Raw genomic sequence first — 24,391 nt, forward strand, 5'->3', positions numbered from 1 at the left:
CTTTTGTCAATTTTCTGGAAACAAAATATAGACATTTAATAAAAGATGCATCAAATGCAGCACTTTTGTCCTCAATGAAAAAATGTTCAGGTGTTTTATGGGACCTGCATTTTTTTTTCTTTTAAATCCAGACCATGCCTCATTTGTGAGAGTGTCTGCTGATCAGTAAGTCAAACATACAAAGTTGTATCTTCCATCCGTAATCCTAGACAAGCATCCCTACCAGCATTGGTCTCAAAGAACAGAGAGAATGAACTGACATACATACTGCAGAGAGTACATAAAATTGCAGATTGCATTCCTTAAGAATACCAACAATTATCATGATAGGTACCATGTGGTATTAAACTGTCATTAAAATTTTCCAGTCACTTTTAACCTGTAAAAAGGCTTGTGCATTACAAACCATAACACACACACATGCAGACTATCTAGGCATCACCAATTCTGCACCACATGTAGAATCCATAAATAGCCGAAGACACCGACTTCTTTCTCTTCTACATTAAACCGACGGAGAAAAATCAATAAATCCATCGTAAACACGCACTGCCAAAGAACGCACGCATTGCCTCTGGGGGATTTGTTGCAAAGGAGTCGCAGAATTTCCACTCGATCGCAGTGCTTGTCTCCTCTGTACAACAACAATAACAATAAAGTAAAAAAACAAGAATCTGAGGCCAGTCCCCCCCCCCCATGTAATCAAATTGTCCACTGACAGCATGAGTTCTTGGTAGGAGTGCACTTGACTACTCAACTATGTATTTGATAGTCAGAGGATGGTAATTGTTTTTCACTTGTTTGGGGGGTCTTCATCTCTCTCTTTGTTCTTTATATGGTCCATTAACTATTCTTTTCCCGCAAACATACCTTCCACTTTAATATTCCCCTATTAGAATATCACTTTATTTTCATTTTCACTTCATGGTGCAATGTTAATAAAAAGAAATGCAAAAAAAAAAAAAAATGCTGGCATAAGTTGTGCTCCTCAACTTGTATATCTCACAGCCATTTAAGTAAACACACACACACACACACATACTTGAAACATCTGTAATTAACTGTGTAGATGACAATTCGTACACCAACTGGGTGGTTACAAAGTCCACCTTTTATATTAATGTATTGCGAGAATCACCTTATTCTGCAACAAATTTGTGCATTGGAGTCATAAATTATGCTATTATGACAAGTGATGATAAACCTCCCATCCCCCTCCCCCTCTATCCTCCACTCCCTCCCCCCGCCCCCTCATTTTGCCATACTGTACCAAAAAAGTGCTTAATAATAGCCATTGAAGACACTGTTCCATCAACTTTTGAGGTGCAAAATGACATGCATTATTTGTAGTCCTTCTTAAACATCCTGCACAGACCATGACACTTCTCTCTCTCTCGAAGTAGAAGAACAAGAAAAGCAACATCAAGCGCATTGTCGTCAGCTGGAGGTAGCACCATCTTTGAGAATTTGAGAATTTGAATTCGGGGGGGGGGGGGGGGGGGGGTGGGTGAAACACTTTCATCTGCTGCCACATCCTAAAGCAGTTTACTCTCATTTCCAAGAAATCCTCAAAGACAAAAAAATATATATTTTAAACTCTCCCCCATCCTGTTCCCATCCCGATACCATTCCTTCATCTTGTGACATTCCATCATCTTTTTTTTTTCTTTTTTCTTTTTTTGGTGTCACGCCCCCTAATACTTCCCTGATTGGACACTAGATGCATTGTGCCCCACACCTGGCCCTCAATTACCGTGATTGTCAGGTGAGAGCAAGGCACCCAAAACCCCATTCGATTAGGAATGGACAAGGGCAACGATCGCTACTCCTTCAGGAGCTGCATTCACACCGGCATCACTCCACCACACGCTGACAATTTGTTTCAAAATGAAAACACATGCATGTATGGTGTACGACTCCATATAGCCGAACAGCAGAAGAGACAATTACACACTACTGTAAAAGCAGAAATTTTCACGCATTTCGTGCAACCAGAAACTAGCACGAAAATAAAAGCACGCAAATATTTTTGCTTGCCATATGTCCCAGTGGGTGATGTCTTGATTCCGCGGAATTACAAACATGCGAAACTCATCTTACGCAGCTGAGTGTGAAAAATTACTCACGCAAAAAAATATCCACTTTTACAGTAATAAACACTAGCTAGTTAATTTAAAAAAATAGTTAACACACACCAATGATGTTTTTAGGATAACCGTACAGTCACTTATTGTTGTAAGTCTGAAACTCTCATCATCTCAAACTTGGCTTTTTTTTTTCCTGTGCTATTCCCATTTACTTGTGTTTTTCTCCATCTATGTCATAAATATCTAGAGCAGACTGCACTGAAGAATCTAGGGGCTCAATCTGTACCCTAGTAATGTTTAATGAGCTACTGTAGTCTAGCATCAAATCTATATGTATTTTTTTCATTTATAGTATGAAAGATTTGATCCCTCTAGAATAAGAGAAACTTTTCCTTCCCCCCCCAAAAAAAAAAAAAATCTTAGAAAACATTAGAAATATATTTTCACATCACATGAACATGATTTCTAAGAGAAATTTAACAGAGTAAAGCCCCGTTTTAACAGAGACTTTCAAACCAGAGTTACTGCGACAACATCCGAGCAATCTTTTTCCACCCTGCCTGCTAAAACAGTCCCTGCAAAATGTTGCTCAGACGTTGTCATGGTAACTTAATTGCCAAATTCTACCCTAGCCAGCTGTGGCAATCACCCTGACATTACCCTGATATTACCCTGACATTACCCCGACAACCTTTCTGTTAAAATGCTCTCATGGTAACATTCCTTTGATACACCCAACAAGCATGCACAATAGTCCAAACAGAATGACACACTGCTCGCAGAGCACGTACATGGATTGTAACCACAACCCCTTCGTGCATGAATAGGCAGGTTGTTATGGAAACCTATCTGGAGAAAGTTTTCGGTGTGCGTCTGTTAAAACGGTACCCCTCACTCTCTCTTGCAGTTTTATTGCCAGAGGTGATGAATTTTGTTCTCCGGACGCTGCCCAGACATTGTTGGGGGTAAGGTCTGTTTTAAAAACAGAGCTTTAGACTCCAATCACTAAACAAGGAGACTCCATCACGGAAGAGCCTGTCAGGGATACACTGAAATGTTTGGATTTTTACTCTTCTTCCTTCAGACAGAAACAAAAGATTCACACAAATATTCTAAACAGGATCCGGTAGCACTGACCTTTTGTAGACAAACATCGTGCCTTGAATCTCCGTCTTCGCCTGGAGAAGAAACAAAGAGTAAAGAGAGGGAATGAATTGCATTAAAAATCAAATCCAGTCATCGTTCATTGGCATTACTGTTGTACAAAAACAAGCATCAAAGTTTCTTGGATTTTTCATATTCTTCCTCTTTCATTCAACATCTACAGAAATATATAAAAATCTTTAAAGACATGTACTGCTAATGGTGTTTTCATCATTCTTGCAACTTTTTTTAAGGGCCTCTCATAAACCATGTTGCTGGCAGAAGAGAAAGTCACTGGTATCAAATATGTCCACATGAAAAAAGCACTCAAATTGTCCAATATAAATTTTTGTCATGAAAATTCACTCTAATGCTGAGTACTTAAAATGTACCAATACCCTGGAAATCAAATTTGTGTACAGCTACGATACACAAAAAAACAGGTGTAATTTACCTGTGAAAGCCCCTGAATAAGATCATATCTCTCGTACAATTTGGCACTTGTGCTCCACGCGTTTACGTTCTGCTTCATAAGTGCTGGTACTTACGAGTGTGTGTTATAGCTAGGTATACGCATACGTTTCACAAATAATATTGAGATTCCGTGTCGATCAGTTAGCGAGGCATCAATCGAAGTACATGGGCGCATGCATATTACTATCGTTCAAGATGTATTTGGAAAAAAAAAATATCAATAGCACGGTAGTTCGTTTGAAAGAATTGGGTAATCTACTAGTCTATTTCAAGTCATTTTAGTTTTGGTATGCTCTTTAAAATTTTCATTTAAATCCTAATAAATAAAAATGGGAGTGACAAAAAAAACTCTCATTCTTTGCAGAGGGCATGTCTCAAGTATATTCAACAAACATAGCAGACATAATACTTAGGGTATTGGTACACTTAAGATCAACATGCGCATGTGAAGTAGTACAATTTGTAACTCGTTCCTTGCAAGCTTTAATTTGAAAAAGAAGGATCAGTTCTGAAGCATAAGGTGACATCTCCCCATTCCCCCCCCCCAAAAAAAAAAAAAGAATCATGAAGGACCATTATTCTTCTCCAACAACAATCCTTCCACATCAGATTTTGTTGTTTGTTTGTTTTTCTGTTTCTATTGAGACCTCCGCTGCATCTGCTGAAAGTGTGTCGCTGTCATGATTGTCGATTTTCAGGGCAACGGGGAGGGACAGAAAATGCGTAATGGTGCTCCAATTTTGTCAGAATGGCTTCGCATTCCCTCCAATCTACACTGCTGTCAGGCAGAGTGGAAAGACAAGCAGACATAAATATTTCAGCAAATAATCCCAGGCAAGGGGTGATGAGATGTGGGGGGGGGGGGGGGAGGGGGGAGAAGATACTCCCACTGGGGTTGATTTCCTCAGCGACCTCCCTCCTCCCGGAGCAATCATCACCAGTCATCACGATTTCACGATTTAGGGGAGATGTCATTCACACAATCAACCATCGTTCAACTCCCAACCTTTCATCCCCTCCCCCAGAAAAAAAAAAAAAATAAGGAATTGGAACACACAGGCACACTCATACAAATTTGATGCATCTGTAAAAAAAAAAAAAGAAGATGATCAACTTGCCTGAAACCTAATTTCCTTTTCTTGTCCCCCCAATCTTTATGCAAACCAAAAACTAGTTTCTCATCATTTTTCTTTAATCCCCCTAGGTCTTTCCACAGGGGTGATTGTATCTTGCACCTAATACCCTAATCACATTGCGAACGTCAAGGTGTTATCTAGACTTTACGACTCTTAGAAGTCCTCGACTCTAGTGATCATCATTTATTTGCTGACACTGTAGTACACCTGTCACTATAGTGAGTCCTTGTGCAATGAAAAATAGAAACAGAAAAAAATCATTATTTTATTTTCTGTTGTCCTTCGCTATTTTGTCTGTGCAATACATGGAATATTTCAAACTACTACTTTTTTTTAATTCAATTCAGATGAAATTCTATTTCCAATAACACATGTTTGGTGTCGACACAGATTCAAAGAAAACAAAACATCCAATGTATTACAACGATAAATGTGCATATATATTTATGGAACTAATTGTTCAAAATAATTGCATTTTTTTTTTGGAAAAGAGAGACCCACATAAAAGACTTTCACTGAATTCAGTTTGTTTTTTTATTGATGATATGTATGTTCAATTCATCTACATGTCATTCTATTCTATCTTCATCTTTTCACAAATATTATCTTGGTTGTACATCTGTACACGAACTCTAAATGTACCAGCAGTCATGCTTTCATTTATTACTTTGAAAGTTAATATCTAAACCATTTGCTAATTACAGCTGAAGTGCTGCTGATAAGTGAATTTTATACACAGACGAATAATAGTGTTTTTTTTTAATATTTCAGATAGATATTTACAGTTAATTGCTATTTTGGGACTTGACATTTCACTTTAATTGCCTTTCGGACTCTACAGTGCCATCTTGCAATGAAAGTTCTTGGAAAGTGGTTTGGTTTCCACAGAGGAGAAAGTGAATGGGGCTCTTCACGCTCTCATGCCTACGAGTTTCTCTCATAAACTCTATTTTCAAGTTGTGATACTTCCTTGTCATACGTATCCAGCATAAAAATAAAGTTAGGACAAGCACTGCATGTTTACCACATGTACCAGGTAGTTCAAAGAAAGCAAATGATTGTTTTGAGAAAAGACCAAGTCTTAACACGTTGGGGACTTTTGCTTCAACACGCAATTCCCATAGACACTTGCCCAAGTATACTCGGGACTCGTCCTCATCGGGTTTAAAGAGGACTCAACCAACCATGTAGAAATGTCAACGACATAAAAAAAAGAATGGAAGATGACAAGCTTTGGAGTCAGCAATTTAAGCAGAACCAACATGACACAATTTTACAACTAAAGTGTAAAAAAAAAGTGTAGCTACGTTTTGATTTTTTATTTCCGCCTTCAGATTGAACATCACTTCATACAGTTGTCACCAATATGAGTTTTCTATCTTGTGTGGTGATCTGAACTCACAGACATATTCTATGACAGAGATCCAGTTGCAACATATGATGAGCACGCCAATGAGCTAAAACTGTTCTCTCGAGCTCATCAGTGTATTATTGCTCATGTACCATCCATGGTACTGAGGGCTTATTCCTGACGTGCAGATAATTTGTACTATGAGTTGGCTACCAGTCTGACATTACATTTTCTTTTTCTTTAAATCAGCAATGCTGCGAAGTTTCAGTCATAAATTTTGCTATACTAAGGAAGAAATCTACGACCCACTTTTATATATTTCCAATGTTGTTATAGGGGTGGTGGTAAAACACACACACACACACACACACACACACACACACACACACACACAAATGCACAAATAAATACACTCACTCACTCACACAATACCCATGCAGAGAGCATGCACAATTTGGACACTCAGCACCATACATGAATGCTCCGTAGATCACAAAACTCCTTGATGTGATGGAAATTTTATTTCGTATCCTAGCAACCTCCTCAGATCTTCCCCCTCAATCTCTCTCTTCATCTCCAGGAGAAAAGAGACCAAAATAAAAGAAAAAAAAAACACACAAATTGAGTCTGAGGAGCGGACACACTCCTCACTGATGTCTAGATCTCAAGGAACATGACCACAAAGAACTGACAAAAAAGGAATACACGACAGCCCAAACCTCCCAAACCTCAGACCACAACTCACGGTGGTGTGACAAACGAATCTGATCACTACAGGGGTGCCTATGTCTTGAAGACTGAATGTTGAAACCTAGCATGATCTCCTTATAAAGAATTCCATTTCTGGATGCCTACGAGGTAACTCTCTATGATCACCTGAAAGGGGGGGGGGAGATCTTTGTGGCCAAGAATACTTGACAGACCAAGTTGTTGCTGTTTTTTTTTGTAGCACTCTTTGTCTTTATCTTGCTTTTAAAATCATGAGTTATTTTATTTTAAGTTATTCATATTTAGCAACCTCTAGACCATTTTGAAATCATCTGCAGATTATTTTACAACTTCTGATGTTTTCTTCATGCAACTCTGTTCATCAGTCTTTTATGTATTTGTTTTTCACTTTTTTTCACTACCAGCCAGGAATCGGATATTGTATTTCTTTTTTTTTATTGACTACCTTTAATACAGCATTTCATCTCTGTAGTTGATGTCGTCACTACCAATAAACATTTAGTCAACTCCAACAAGATTTGCATATATAAATGCATGCTTACCAAACCCCAACACTGGCATCATTTCATGAAATTCTCAGGGTCAGATTCATGCCTGAATTTCTTTGTGTGTGTGCATGTGTGTGTGTGTTTGTGCTTCTCTGTCTGCCCGTCTGTCTGTCTCAATAGATCAACAGGAGTGTCACAGAGGTACATGGAGTGTAATTTCATCACATCATCCATTTCACAAATCCTTGTCTGCCTTGTGTCAGCACTCTGTCCAACTCTTGCATTATTATTCACAGAGCAAAAAATAAAACTAATGATAAATCTGATGAATATGCTTTCCCCTGTAGAAGAGCGGTTGTAAGTGATGAACACCTTAACATGGACGCTTTGCCACGGCTATGTGCATAATATGTGCGCTCCCCTCCCAGACGGCAGAGTATTGATTGGGGCGATGAATGTCAATAAACCCGAGAGGTATCCAAACCATCAAACAGAACCGCCTAATTTTCCTCTCACATCATGCCGTCCCGTCCCCATCATTCATGTGTCAATAAATCAGGCGCACACTGGCAGTCAATTATCTCTGTCACGCCCACCTTTTATCCTTGTTCTTTTCTATCCTTTCTTTGTTTCCCAATCTGACAAGTCTTGTCCCGTCTGTCTGTCTTTCTGTCTGTGATGCATCCGAGTGATGCACATTTTACTCCCTTGACCAAACATTGTACCCCCTGCACCTCCGCCGTCCCTGCCCGCCAGACAGGATCAAGACAATGTCAACTGTGTACACACGGCTACTGTCATCACAGGATGACGTCGGCGCTGCGAATGGATACCAGTAGCGCCGCGGTACACGTGTAAGAAATACTGTACACGTGTACGGAAGCGCGATGTTGGGGGTTTTAGAGCAAACAGTGAATCAGGTGTAAAGCAAGCATCATGTGTTCTCAAACTACTGTAATAAGGAATGCAGTCGAATCTCAGGAAGAAAATAGCAGCATTATTGATGGTTATTATAGATGACTTGTAATAACAAGAGACCCGGGGGTCACGCGCTCACCTGAGTATCGCAAGTTCACCTTCCATGCATTCTTGCAGACTCTTACCTGAGAACATTGGAAACTTATGGTGGGGGTAGCTTGGAGAGTGGGGGCATGGTGTCCATTTACATATTCCATTACACTGGTAAAAAATACCTACTAAGTACACTGTACTTTATAGAATGTTGGATTATGCAGCTTGGGGGGGGGGGGGAAGACTTAAAGCCCTATCACTTTTGATTAGAGCTAGAGAAAAACATTATTGAATATTCATTAATTCAGGAAGTTTGGACCCCCTGGGGCCCCCTGGGAAAGCATGGAGCCCATTCATTGTTATCGCGTGCGGCGTTGCCGGCCAGCTCCAGAATCTCAGCGGTCAGGTACTCGAGAACAGCAGCTAGGTACACTGGTGCACCAGCGCCTACTCTTATCCCCATGGGATTGCTACTTGCCAAGTTTGCTGAAAACCCATTATGTTGTTTTCAGCAAGATAAAAAAAAGGCACGCATTTGGACCCCCCCCCCCCCATCCCATCAAGCTTCCTTGGGTTCCAAGGGGGGGTGGAAGGGGGGAGGGGGGTAGGGCACATCTGATTTTCCCAGAACAAACTTGAAACAACAGTCATCAATACACTGACTCATTGTATCAACTTAGCTCAATCACTTCTGGTTCCAGAGAAAATCTGTACAGATTCCTTACAGGAGGGGGGGGGGGGACCCCTGGGGCCCCCAGGTGGGACATGGTGCCCATTTGATGGAATTGAGATTCTATCCCACTAGGGATGCTACTTGACAAGTTTGGTGAAAATTTGTGATAGCATTTTCAAGAAGAAGATAAAAATTTACAATTTCGGTCCAAATTTAGGCCCCCTGGGGCCCCCCATGTGGGGCATGGTGCCCATTTGATGGAATTGAGATTCTATTCCCCTAGGGATGCTACCTGACAAGTTTGGTGAAAATTTGTAATAGGGTTTTCAAGAAAAAGATGAAAATTTACAATTTCGGTCCAAATTTAGGCCCCCTGGGGCACCCAAGGTGGGGCATGGTGCCCATTTGATGGGAATGAGATTCTTTCCCCCTAGGGATGCTACCTGCCAACTTTGGCGAAAATTCATATTGGCATTTTCAAGAAAAAGATGAAAATGTACAATTTGGGCCCCATTAGGACCCCTCCCAACCCCCCTCCCCTGGGTCCCAAGGGGGGCACCCCTGATTCCGCCATGAACAAACTTGAAACTACAGTCATCAATGTACTAATTCATAGTATTATCTTAGCTCTATCACTTCTGGTTCTAGAGAAGAAGATTTTTTAAGATTCCTTCATTTTGGGGGGTTTGGGCCCCTCTGGGGACCCCCAGGTGGGGTATGGTGCCCACTTGAACAAATTGAGATCCTAGGGATGCTACCTGCCAAGTTTGGTGAAAGTCGGTCAAGGGGTTCTCAAGAAGAAGATGAAAATGTAAAAAGTTTACGCACGCCGGACGACGCACGACGGAAGGCGGACGAAGAGATCGCAATAGCTCACTTGAGCCTTCGGCTCAGGTGAGCTAAAAACAATTAATTAAAAATTTATAAACTGAGGCAGTATTTTCCACTTGACTCATATAATGCAGTATGATATTTGAACATAGGGTTTGTTTCATCAAGATCAGATGACATATTTAATACAGCTTCCTGTTTGGATTGGATTACACAAGTAAATGCAACACCTGTGTAACTTCCGAAACTGGGCGACTGAAACTGGATGTTATAATATATCAACAACAAAAAAAATCAATATTTGCAACCTGCCATTTAGCTTAACATTTAAAGGAAAGGTTCAACTTGAAATATTGTCATTCAAAGATATAAAGAAAAGAATATGTAACTTAGTATTATGGTTATAATGGAAAGAATGGCTGATTGTATTGTTGATGGCTGGGAAACACTTGTGGTGTCATGCGGTATAGGAAACACATTGAGACTCTGTAGCAAACTTGATTTAATCAACGAAACACCGCTGACGCACCTTGTGATGTTCTAACATCAGGGGTCTGCCCCCATTTCTCCGCGGCATTGCCTGGACGAAATGAAATTATGGCATGCCCTATCAAATTACAAATTCTTCCTGCCTTGCTGCTACACTGGGCAGACTCAAAAGGGGTAAACATTCGCTTTACCCATCACAGGTGCTAAACGCCGAAACTGAAAACAAGATCTTATTGAGCAAAATACAGATGAAAGTCATGGTAATGATACCAGAGCATTTTCTAAATTGCTTTTATGATACGTCATTGTATGCACAATAACTGTGATTTGAACTTTTCTATTGGTCATGTGAACTTTATTATCTAAGTCAACCTGAATACATAGTCGATTTCCCTTTAAAGTACCAGTTGCTTTCAGTTTCACCACCATTATTGAAATTACACTGTCTTTCTCACAAATTTTACACACAAGGGCACCTTGTATGCTGCAAATGCACACTGCCGCACCAACTGGCTCACCCCTGGCTCTTCCAACAGTGATAATGTTGGCTATCACTCATTGCAAACTGACCCCAACGGACGTTAATTGATAAATTCCAGTCACGCATCCATACCCTGTGTGTTGACTCATCTGGTCGGTCAAACACCCCTAGATAGATAGATAGATAGATAGATGGGTTAATGCGTCCCCTTGCTCTCTCAACAGGAGCACAGAGCTCCCCCCTCCCTCCCATGAGCATCCAAAACTTTCAATTAAACTGGCCATAAATTATCGGCCCTGCGAAAATTAAAATATTAATGATAAGCAACAATTATTTTTGGAGGTTAACTCCCCAGCCACACATCTGTTCATGGAGTTGGTCGGCAGAGTTTCGGCCCCTCGAAGATATGCAGAAGATAAATCAACGTGACTGGACAGCTAAGGGGACAGTGGGGGGGGGGGCAGTCACTACCATCCTTAATTTCACATCCAGAGACAAGAATATGATGTAAAGTTTGCCAGGTAATTTGAGATTATGGTCCTGAGAAAGTTAATAACTGCCCAGGCACCAATACAAGAAATTCACTTTAATATCTTAGCTTCCAACACAATGTATACACTGTGACATCATGTTTGTAAGACAAACTTTCTGATGATCAAAAATGGAAACTACCAGGATGTTACCTGAAAGATACATTGTAGTTACCAATTACAGCTGAGGGGGCTATTCCCATCCACGCATTTGACTATATACCTGCTGTGGAGTTGTGTGAAATAGAGGTTAATCATAGGAAAGAGAAAGAAAAAATGAAAATACAGACAGGAAGATGAAAATAATTAAATAGGCAGATTGCAGATATATTATAAACTTGATATCTAAATAGATAAATACATAATATGACAGATGTAATGATGTGCATACGTTGATGGATGTGTAGATGGATACATGTAATCAATGGATACGGTATATGGATATCCATAGGGAGAGATGGGGATGGAAGGAACACACAAAAAAATGATGTGTCTGCAAGATAGGTATGACGATATATTGATAGACAGATGAAAAACATACAAAGATAAATTGAAGCACAGATGATATCAAGAAAAAAAGGCATGCCAGCTTTTAAAATTCAATTCAAAATCCATTCAAATCAAAATTTATTTCCAACATCACAAATTAATGGATCTCATTATTCAAAGTGGTGCCATGTTTATTTCTTCCATCTACATACAAAAAATTGATGTGAAACCTGCCACCGGGGTACAGAAATATCGCATCTGACTGCCAGACGGGGCGTGTCCTGCGATCCATTTGTCACAGTTGACTCTACATAAGTCTGTCCATGCTTGAGTGACGATAATGAGCAATCATGGGGAAGGGGGGGGGGGGGGAAACGTCGAGAGCCAACGAAAAAAAAAACAAAAAAACGCCCGCATGCAGCATGTAATTTAGCGACCATTTGCGGGCAACATTTGAGCAAGGCCATCATGTGGCACAAAGTGCACTCTTGACACAATGTAAAGATTTGTCGACATTGGCCATCAATCAGGAAGTTTTTAAACGTGGCAGAGTGTGGAAAGGGGAGACGACAGTCCTGCACCTTCCGTGCAATAAATTAGCTCACCACTCATAAACCCTTTTTTCACATGGAAGTAGCAATACCAATTAAAATGTGTCAAACATGGAAGCTGGCACTGGGTGGGAGCCTGTTGAACTATAAAGATACATCAAGTCAGAGCTGGTGTAGGATGCCATCTAGTAATGTCTTGTAGTAATATCATCCTCCAAATATACTTTATAATATACCTTTAACACATACAGTGTATCTCTCTATATATATGTCTGCATCATTTCAAAATGCAGCCACATTGTACAATGATTATGACTACAAAAAATAATGCATCCAAGCCAAAAACAGTCTCCCAATTCACCATCACAGCACAGTAATTCAGAGAGATAGCAAGAGAGAGAGTGAGAGAGAGTGAGAGAGAGACTTATAGAGACAGACAGACAAACAGACAGAGAAAAGAGAGGGAGAAAGAAAAAATTACAGGTGTCTGCCCTAAGAGTGTAAGAACACAGGAGACAGACAGATACAAAGACAGACAGACAGACATTGAAAGAAAAAGAGAAAAAAGGGACAAACAGGCAAAGAGAGAGAGAGAGAGAGAGAGAGACCAAATCCAAGAGAAAGAAATTAATTTCAAAGAAATATGACATTAGCGAGCCAGCCCACTTGACCACGGTGCTACAACGCCACTCAAGAATGCACGGATCACGCCGCATTACGCCATGCTCTCTAACCCTCATTAGTAGCGCACCCACTATCAGGAATTCTAAAAAGCTTTCACACCAGCCGACCACCACCATTTTTCAAACACACGCTCCGCTGGACAACCAAATTTGCGCACGCTCTGTCACACACACACACACAGGCGCTTAAGAGCTGCCCTAGCAACTGTCGATTCTGCTGTTATCAGTATTGCCAGAGATGCGGCACACTCCTCTCTCACCACTGCTCAGGTTCACTCTTTACAGCCAGTTTAAATTCCCCCTACCCCCCCCCCCCCCCACACACACACACCAATGACTAGAAATGTAGCATTTTACGTGACTTGCTGTGCAGAAACATTTTTTTTTCTCTCTCAATCTCAATCTTTTCTGCCAGGCACTGAATATATAGACTCAAATATCTCTTAACTAATAACTAATAACTAATATCTCTCCTAATAGATTAGAAAGATACTGTAAACGTCGATATGTTTGCATGATTAATTTTTCATGTGGAGTGGCTCAAAAACATAATTGCGAGTTCTTGAATTTGTGCTAAGGAATTGCTACACAGGTGAACAGTTTATCAAACTATCCCAACAAATCATGACTTACTTTGGAGATAATTAACTTTTCAATTTGAATTCAACCTTTTGTGTCTTGATTTTAATTCCATTGCAAAACTTTACATTCAATGCAAGAACTGATTTGCATACAAATCCATTAAATTCTTTGGCCATGAGGTGCGCAGCATAATTATTGTAAAAATCTGAATTTGATGATTGACCCAAATATTGGTGGATACCATTTCCATATTTCCATCCAGTCAAGGACTTGCTCACGCACAAAGTACGTCCATGCACCATGCTTAATCATAAAATGAGTTCAAAAATGTAGCCTATTAGAAGCGCTTAAATGAGTCAGGTATGTGCTCTAGATTTTCTTACTAACATGTACAGCCGTGCACAAAGTGTGCAACGAAAAAGCATATAACAGCATGCTGTTATGAGACATTACAGAGAAAGCATAACTGCTGGGTCACAGACATCAAAATGTCTACACTAGCAGTGCGCACTCAATCGGTTGACATTACAAGCGCATTGCGCACTACTATACGCGCTCGCAATCCTGTAAGCAACTTATAGTTCAGGCTGCCTGCCGTACATACGTGTGCGTAGGCCTACTGAGTGATGTGCTGGATTATCAATTGCCGATTGCATAGATGTTTGCAACGAACATCTTCGGACATCTTGACTTTTGAGCAAGTTGTAGCTGACTGGTATTGACCCATAAAGGTACATGGAAATGCCATTAATTTTCAACCCATTCTATAAATCAAATAATACACAGGTTTAAGTTCATGATGTTAGTGAAGGTACAATTCCCTCTCGGGTATTTACAATTAAGTGCAACATGCACTCGGCTTCGCCTCGCGCATGTTTCACAATTGTAAATACCCTTATTAGTGCGCTGCATCTCCACTAACACACTCTCATCTGTGTTTTATTTGTATACACCTCACTGGCAGACATTTCCAAACAAATCGTTATGCTACAATGTACATGTATATCTTTGTCTACCCTGTTTGTGTCTAACTCACACTCTGCCCAAACTTTATCTTCTGTGAATTACATTGTCCCAGTAAAGCCAAATTCAAAGTCTGATCCGATAACATAGAATATCTCAAACCCCCGGTGCCTTTATTGTGTGTTATTATATGAAAACCAAAAAAGAAACAGTAGTAAAGAGTACCAGGAATTGCACTGGGAAATGTCATTAAGACAGTTTAAAAAAAGCAAACATAACAAATCAAAGAAAGAAAATTAAAATACAGTTTTTCCAGTTTTAGCTTTACAAATTATGATGCTAATGGCATATTGCTTACAATAATTGGCAAAAGGGCACGGTGATCAACATTCTTAAAATAAAAATTATCATGGGTCTTGATTTAGACAAATGGGCTCTAAATCCATCATATTACAGCTCGAGATAAGCACATTTTTATGTAAATTGATAGAATATCCCATGAATAATTCACTTACTTAATCATATCAAACTTGACCTTCACCCAATCAATTTGGAGACTGCAGACATGCCATAAGGCAATGAAAGTTAAATCACTAATGATGCCAGAAATGCTGAAGCACTAATACTCTTGTGTGTGAGAGTGTGTGTGTCTGTCTGTTTTGTCTTTGTTTCGTTTTGCATTGCTTTGATGAGAACTCCTAAGATGCCATCATCTAATGCTATCATCCCTTGCAAGTCGTTAAGGGCCAATTCATTTCGAATTCCAGGAAACTCTCCATGGAGGACAATGCTAGGGGATGAGTATCATGCTCCGCACATCGATCCAATCTCCCCGACTCAAAAAATCTACCGCCCGATAAGGAGCTTAGTACAAAGACCTAGCGCGAGCGCAGTAGCACAGTGACCCCACAGAGAGAAAGAGAAAAAAAAATAATAATCTAGCCTTTTTCAAATAATACAAAAAACAATAACAACAACAACAGCAACAATAAGAACAACAACAAAAAATGTAACAAAGGGCTATTTGAGGGGCAATGGAATGATATAGAGCATATATACTGTTGACATTTTCGTGGGCCAGGATTTGAATAAAAGTAATCAAGGGGATAGAGTTGTCTACAGCAGCAACTGTTTGAGCCATAGATCTGTGACAGACAGGGCGGAGGATTATTGTGTACATGATACAAGATGGTTTTGGTTGAGCCGACGGAAGAGTGGATTCATTCCACATGAATTTGGCTTGATTTCCCCCATGGATACTGGTAGCATGTCGTGGTAGCTGTTATAGATCTCTGCTGGGAGCATTTGGGGGTGGGGATGGCAGCATTATTGTGAAATATTCAATATTTCAATATCGGACAAGGTAATATTCATCAGTTTCTCCAAATCATACTCTCAACTCTCTTTTCACTAACAAAAAAGGAGGAGTATTGTATAGACCAATGCACTTTAAAGTCATATTTCTGATTCACAAAGAAATAAACTAAAACATGAGAAAAACATTGTTTTTTAAAACAGCCACCAAGCTTTACGTTCTTATACAAACAGGCATGCTTTGCTTACTGAATTTCTTCCATGTACAAAAATTAGATACTGTACATGTTCTCCCTATAGGTACAGCCCTGTTCTTCTCAGGCAATCAAGTGCCATATATATACCTTATTATATCACAGTTGACCCTGCTTTTTTCAAAACTGTTTTACAGGTTACTCCTTGAATTGGTTTTAAACACAAAGAAAAAAAAGTGCATTGCACTCATCAGCCATTGGGACCTAGACATGAAAATGATTATTCTTGGCCTAGTTTCAAGATGGCATAGTGACTCGAAAGGGGAAAGTTCAGCCCTGTTGTCGATTTAATGCACAAATGTGCTTGCAACAAGCATTTTACATGAGTTTAAAAGTTCATAAAAAACAATTCATTTTCACAAAATCAATGTAACATGTTATGCTTGTGACAATCAACATGAAATACCAAACATTTTCAAATGTATCACCATCTTTCAAGATATTCTTGCATACTCCGACAAGTAAAAATTGCCCATCAAAAACAAACAAACAAAAAACAAACAAACTTCTGCAAACTCAAGAGGTAGCAGGTTTTTGCTGCTTGGTGGAGTAGTGACGTGTTTTTTTTTTTTGTTTTTTTTTAAGTGATTATGATTTTATGAAAGGATATTGATCTGCCTTGTGACAATTATATCATCTGTATACAAATTAATGTTCAACTGTGAGCAACTGCACAATTGACTTTTAACCCCCTCCCAAGACTAACATTTTGGAATAACATGTCATTTTCATCGTACGCACATAGGTTCCCATGTGTACAGAATAAGTTCATAAGGCATATTCAAAGCAAACACCTTGATTGCACGGAAGGCGTAACAGTAAAACATAGTTTCCACAGGCAGAAACTGTCTACTTTTTATAAAAATCTACAGTGGCAACATACTTGTATGCATGTACAAAATGAGTAAAATAACACTGTGGTAACACAATTTCAGTTGGGTAATGATGAAAACGCAAAGCATTAGCCAAAGAAGTACACCAACAGCATTGCAATCTCAAAGCGTCAATCGTGGTTGCTACATTAATGCTTTATACTTTAGAAATTGTAATTTACAAATCAGCCATAGCAGTATCCATTGATCTTCACTTGATCAAGCCAGAATGAATCGTATGCAGCTTGCTGGGAAATAACTACTGCAAGAGCATGATTGATCATCACGCAGCATACTACCTACCCACTACTGAACAAGTAGGGCATTTCAGGAATAAAAGTTGTATACTATGATCTAAATCATTTTGCACTTTTGATCTCAAAACGCTCCAAAATAACTCAACATCATGTCAAAACACGTCAGCTAGGTAAAGATTTGTGGTACACCCTTTCGATGTATTGTAAGCAAATTCTAAGTGGTAGAAGATGAATTTTGAGCCCTTCAGAGAAAAATGTTTTATCATTAAGGTACTGTAAAACGAGGAATTTTCGCGTGCATTTTAATTTTGGCGCTCGCGAAATTTGCGAAATTAAAATGCACGCGAAAGCTTTTGTCTACACTACATGCATTGAATGCCAGTAGCAATTCGTGAAAATTTCATGCCACGAAAAAGGCTGTCGGCTCCAATTCACGAAAATTTCATGCCGCAAATATATCATGTTTTACAGTATTGTACAGGAAACTGATGTGTAATGTGGTCAATCTGTAAGGATTACATTACATGTATCTCAGGAAATGGGATTGAATTGTCCATGCTCTTGCCGACCAAAAATCAGAATGATTTTTAAAAACAAATTAAGTCTACTCCGGGGAGAAATTAGGTAGGACCTACAAATTGTTTGAATGTCTCGTAATCACAGGTGCATCATATGGGTATACAGCACTTTGCTCTGGAATATATTCCTTGCGTTTGTGCTGCGCTATTCTGCATCATCCTGGCCATCAGGTGTATTACAAGCCATACAGAATTCTGGGGTTTAGTCACTAATCTAATTGAATACATGCTGTTATGGAAAACACTCAACTAAAGAGTAGTCTACACTCCTCAAGTTCTCATCGATTTATTCCCAGTGTTTTCTGGCAAAAAAGAAAAAAAAAAGGAACAAAAATTCAAACCAAAAAACAAAATAACCTGACAAATTAAATTTTCAGAAGACACACTCCGCTGGACGGTAATCAGGCAATAAATGGCTAGGGCAGGCAGCAACAGTGATCAATCAAGCTCATAGCTAAAAAAGAGAGAAAACAAAGAAGTTGCACCACAAGCAATTTCCTGATTAAAGCTGTGAAAAATTGAGTTGCGCTCAGGCCCCGCTCACCATTATTGCATGTGTTCCTAGAAGAGTGTGTTTGAGTGGTGTGTGTGTTAGACCATTTTGAGTGAATAGTGTGTGCATGTGTGTTTCTGTGTGTGTATACATTATCCGCTGCCTCGGAATATCCAGCCAGAGCTGCTAAATATTTAGGCTATCAAATTCACGCATGGCAGCAGCACTCCACTTTGCATCGCATAATTGCTCTAATCACTGTTCACTTCAGCACACTCATTATGCCGTCAAGACACATGAATACCTTCACCTAACAACAGAGCACGGAAGAAGAAGAAGAACAACAATTCTTTCTGAGTATCAGACAACTGTGCTTTTCCTTACCATGTCATCTAAAGTCCTTAATATGTCTCAAAGCTTTTTTTTTTTCCCTGAATAATTTTCATAGCACTCACTTGGGTAAAACAAAATACAAAACAAACAAATGAACAAATACATGTATATTCTATTCTTTATCAAACATTCAGTCACCCCTAGATCACATTCTACATTTTCTAATAATGTCATAGATCTACCAGGCCAGCAACACATGGAATTTTGAAGACATCCTTTGATAAATAATAGCGTGGTGACAGTATTCATTTTATTGATTTCCTTCTTAAGGGCATTTCAGTTTGTAAATTTGAATATGATCCATGCATAAAAGTAGTGTAATCTATACATCACAAGAAATTATATAATGATAGGTCACTGGATCATGTCTGTCATTCTAGCAATTTTACTGCTAAACATTTTCCATTTGTTAAGAGCTCAAGCCTACATTGTAGCATATCAATTAAACATAGTCATTTGTTTCATTTCACCTTAAAACATAACCCCTCACTCTCTGCCCCCCTCTCCCCCCCCCCCTTTTCCCTACAGGAGGTGGAGGCATTGACAATGCTTCAGCGAGAAATCATATGATCCACACTGATTAAACCCAAACAATGCAAAAACTGGCATCAGACCATGTATACACATATGATCAACAATAGAGGGCAGCATGCAATATGCCCAGGAAAGGGGTTCACTGTCTTGATCCAAGTGTATTGCTCTTGCTCAGCATTTCTACTGATCTGTGTAGGTTCAGCACATACTAGTCACAGAAATGTAAACCGTTTCTTCACTCCAATCAAATACAGTACCTATTGAGTTGTCTGCAGGATTAGGTACTGAATCGGAATGTCTATTTTGAGTGAATTTGAATTAGATATTATCTCATTGTTCTACAGATTTTACAGATTTATTACAAAATGATTTCTTCTGTAACATGAGCAGAGAGACCACATGTACTTTGCAATCAGAATAAGCACATATGAGGTACTCTGAACAGCTGGAAATGTCACTGTTCATGTCTAAATCATATAAAAGTTACTGTAGGAACAGGAAAGAGATACCTCCTATAATGCCAGCAATTTGTTCAAAAGTCAATCAGGCAAACATACTGTAAAACCAGAAATGTTCGCATGCATATCAAATTTGTGAATTTTGCGAGAGCCAAGATTCATGGAATTAAGAATACACACAAAAGCTCTTGTTTACACTATGTGCACTGAATGCCAGTGGCAATTTCTCAAAAATTCCATACCGCAAAATGGGCAGTCAGCTCCAATTCGCCAAAATTTCATCACTGCAAGCACTCGCCAAAATTTCATGCTGCAAAGATATTTTGCTTTACAGTATTCAGAATATGTTCAAATTTATTGTGTGCAATCTACATGGAGTAAAAAACACAAAGTGACTGATCAGTGAGAATACTGAAGACCTGATTAAGTGTACCACATCCTTTAGTTTAATTTGATTGAAATTCTAAATCTACTCAGGGACATGTGCACAGCTACACAGACATACAAAAAGGGGGGAAAAAATCTCCCAGGACTAGTTCCTGTGCTGCAAAGTTAAATTCAATATAACTGTGATATAAATCCTACTAGCCTTAAGAAACTAATGAGAGAGCTGACAAATTTTTCAAACATACCTCATATAACTGACTAATCTGTGCCAAAAAAAAAAATGACTATAGATATGTATATTGATGAATGAGTAAAGATTTACAAAAAATATGAAATATCATCTGCATTTATATTAAAAAGATAATTCCCATGCAAGAAGGGCACTTGCTCTCAAACAATCAGAAATAGATACAATCTTCACACTTGCCCTGTAACATTATCATTGGAATACAATATTATTGTTGCTGATATCACATACAATAACGACTGCAATCAGAACATTAGCAGTACAAAACAGCTAATTTAAAAAAATAAAAATAAAAATGGGTAATAAAAAAAGAGATAAAAATGGGTAATAAAAAAAAATCAAACAGACAAGTGGACAGGAATGCCATCTTAATAGTTCAAAAAAAATGTTTGCTGGGTAGCTAACTATGTCAGAAGATAACTACTGCACCAAAGTTAAGTTTCCTTGCCAGCAAAAATAAAGGACAAGTCCACCTTCATAAACATGTGGATTGAGTGAACGCAGCAATATTTGTAGAGCACATCAGTGAAAGTTTGGGGAAAATCGGACAATCCGTTCAAAAGTTAGTAATTTTTTAAGTATCTGCACAGTCACTGCTAGAGTGTATAATGACACATGCGTAAAACGTATAAGCGAAAATATAAAGAGAATTTCACAAAATTGTACTTTTTAAAAAGGTGCACATTTTCTCGACTTGTCACTGACGTAGGTAAGGATAATATTATTCTCCTTGCCTTCTGAAAGAGGGAAGTCAAGTGTTCTTTTATCATGCGAGAAAAGTGAAAATATCTTGAATTTTCCTTATACTTTCCTTATATCGTTGTACACATGTGACATCACAAGCTGTAGTAGTCTTCTCATCCAGCAGTGAATAGGCAGAAACTTTGCAAATTCATAACTTTTAAACGGATTGTCCGATTTTCCTCAAACTATTGCTGATGTGTTATATTAATATTGCTGCATTCACTCAATCAACATGTCTCTGAAGGTGAACTTGTCCTTTAATATTGTATGTAAAGGGGGGTGGGGGTGAAGCCACTTTGATACCATTTATGACAATGTCCATCATGTAATGTGTCATGACATGATACATGTATGTGCCACCCCTAGTCATAACTAAGATGCACACAAGTTTGCAGCTGGCGTACCATTCTTATATTAACTACTTATCGCAATCATGTCCAAAAGCCAACAGAGATAAGAAACAATCAAACATCATCTTGTCACTGCCATGAATTAGCTTTATAGCTTGGTGTTAGAGCTGCTGCCCTGTACGCAGTAGGTGACGCAGGTTCAAATCCCAAGTTAGTTCCTTCTTTCTCACTTGGTGTTCATAATAATATAGATCAATAGAGCATGTATTACTTATAGAGAATAGCAGCAAAAAAGACAACATCCATAAAACTATTCTCTCCAACAAATTCCCTTCAATCTCAAGAAACAGTCAATGTGATAAAATTTTGATATTTCATGAAAGGCGTTGCTGTTGCAGTCAGCAGGCGTACAAGTAGCATCAATGATAAATTGCAGATTTCATGTATAAGACAGAAACCTTCATCAAATATTTAGATGAAATTCGATACCAATCATCACTAATTATGATTTGAAAGCTTTAAGAATTCATCATGGATTTTTGTTAAGTGGTTATAGAATGGACAGAAGATCACATTTTGGTTCCAAATCATTTTGTGCTGTGCCTACACAAATGTCTACAGTCCATCATAGAGGCATGCCAGTATACAAATTATCAAAATTATCAAGAATACAAATTCTTCAATCATGTCCAGCATTGTTTTCCTATGCTGTGCACTAGAGAATAAAATCATCATTCATTACAAAGGACAGCAATATCAAAATGAGGTGTGATTTTACAAGGTTAAGCACTTCAAGCACTTCAAGCACTGCAAATGACTGGCTGCAAAGTAACTATACACAGCCATGTCGCTGTACACAAGTGTAAGTCGCGACACGGCTGTACCGTGTGGACATTACGTAATCTTATAATTCCGGGGCGCCAATTCTATTTTGAATTTACTGCACCATATTTGTTACTCAGACTACATGAGACGAAAACTTTATCTATTTAGCTACCATCTTTAGCTATCGATATTGACAAACAGATATCACAACTTACCGAAAATGAAGCCTTTATTAATCGTATACGCCGCAGAAATCATAGAAATCACAGAAATGATTCGAAATGTCGGCGCAGCACTGCAAAATAATGGGCAAAGGGGACGCTGTCGACCGTGAGGGCGTACAAACTCTAGCAGCGCAATTTGCATCGTTCAAAGCTGGGAAAGATCTATTTTGACTTGCCCAGCGATGATCACGGCATCCCGGGTTAAGATTGGACTTTTTGCTCAGTGTATGTTGCGCGAGGGCTCACTATGGACTGATATACCATGCTCATAGTCCAAGCATCTCAATTCACGTGAGTGATTCGTAAAATTTATGATAAGAATGTAGAAATTTTCAACAGTTTTGCTGTTGTGTGGCCGTGTTTGAGGGGTTTAGTTAATTGGTGTATCACACACCGTCAGACGCCCTGCGCTAGCACGGCGTCTGGTCAGGCCAGCTGCAAAGTAAACCGTACATGGTTTACACACAAAATGATATCTTCGTATCTTGCCATATCAAATGCATTGTCTCAATCAAGTTTATGAGATATCATACATGATGTAGATACTCCTCCAAGTCTAACCATTTATTTTTGCAGTCACGCAGCTGCACTGCATTTGCTGCTCTTCATTCGCTTGACCCATACCCGGCCCAGCATGATGATGAAGCAGAAAAATGCAGTGGTATACAATGCCAAAATCTACAGGGAAGGAGTTCCTGATGTACCCCCACTCATCTTACCAGCAGTACCACTCTACACTACCCTACTCTTGTTAGCTTAATACACACGGATGTAGATACAATTTGTACATACCCTAATTTTTACACACACACACACATTTGGCAAGTGGTGGGAATTGGGGACATGTCTCACTGTCAGTTTTCGCAGGGGGTACATATGGACTCATGGAGCTCTTGCAGTATCTCTGTACTCAACTACATACTCTATGTGCCATACTGTCCGCTTACATGAGTGCAATTACGTACTCAGGGTTCTGGATGCTTCGAAAGCGCATCTTCCGTGTGACAATGCAATGAGTGTCACTGGCCACTATTCTCTGATCTTACACCCACTTACATGAGATATAGTATATGGGACTGTTACACAAAGACAATCCGCCGTTTCGTCAAGATAGCGTAAACATTGTCTAATCATTGTCATACTAACCCATTTGTTTGCAGAGTGATCAAACAGGTAGAGAGCAACTTGACTAGCTTTCAGCAAAATGTCGCTTATGTATGGATCGAACTGCTGCAGCGCTGTGAGGTTCATCTGTGCCTCGGCCTTGTCAACGTTTGTCGCCATCTTTTCTGCTGTCCGTGCATGTGCGCACAGTTGCCGTTGATGGCGGCATACAAAAATTGTCACGGGGCGCTTCGACTGTCGAAAAACATTAGACTTTAGTAGGCATTGTCAGTCTGGCTCCTAATGTTATTTTTTTAGATTCTCAACTCTTGTTATTCTTTGAAGAGATTTTTCTCCGTATTGTGTTGCTCTCGCCGTGACATGGACAATTGACAACAAAGGCTAGAGATGTTCAAATGTTGATTAGAATCTGATACAATGTTTTGATACTTAGAGATTATCACCATTAAGGATTACTGTCCATACCATGGGTTTATCTGTCTTCTGCTAATACATTGGGTTGCGATTTTGTGAATCTGTCTTCTGCTAATACATTGGGTTGCGATTTTGTGAATCTGTCTTCTGCTAATACATTGGGTTGCGATTTTGTGAATTGCTTTAGCTTCTCAATGAAAAATTGTACTTGCACTGGGTCTTGTCCATCAA

General features: G+C 39.1%; 1 protein-coding gene across 1 annotated transcript in view; it reads right to left on the minus strand.

The window, feature by feature from the left end:
• LOC139742342 (mRNA-decapping enzyme 1B-like) overlaps positions 1–23,913 on the minus strand; it is a 150,667-nt gene extending 126,754 nt beyond the window's left edge. Inside the window, exons 1-2 of the mRNA XM_071652920.1 lie at positions 23,768–23,913; positions 3,225–3,265 (exon numbers count right to left, since the gene is read on the minus strand). Coding sequence (XP_071509021.1) covers positions 3,225–3,265; positions 23,768–23,905 — 179 coding nt within the window. The 5' untranslated portion in view covers positions 23,906–23,913. The remainder of the gene's footprint in view (positions 1–3,224; positions 3,266–23,767) is intronic.
• Positions 23,914–24,391: the final 478 nt, after the last annotated feature.

The sequence above is a fragment of the Diadema antillarum genome, unplaced genomic scaffold (assembly GCF_040938485.1).
Source record: "Diadema antillarum isolate AM-2024a unplaced genomic scaffold, OU_Dant_1.0 seq00000998_RagTag, whole genome shotgun sequence".
In the NCBI taxonomy this organism is placed as follows: Eukaryota; Metazoa; Echinodermata; class Echinoidea; order Diadematoida; family Diadematidae; genus Diadema; species Diadema antillarum.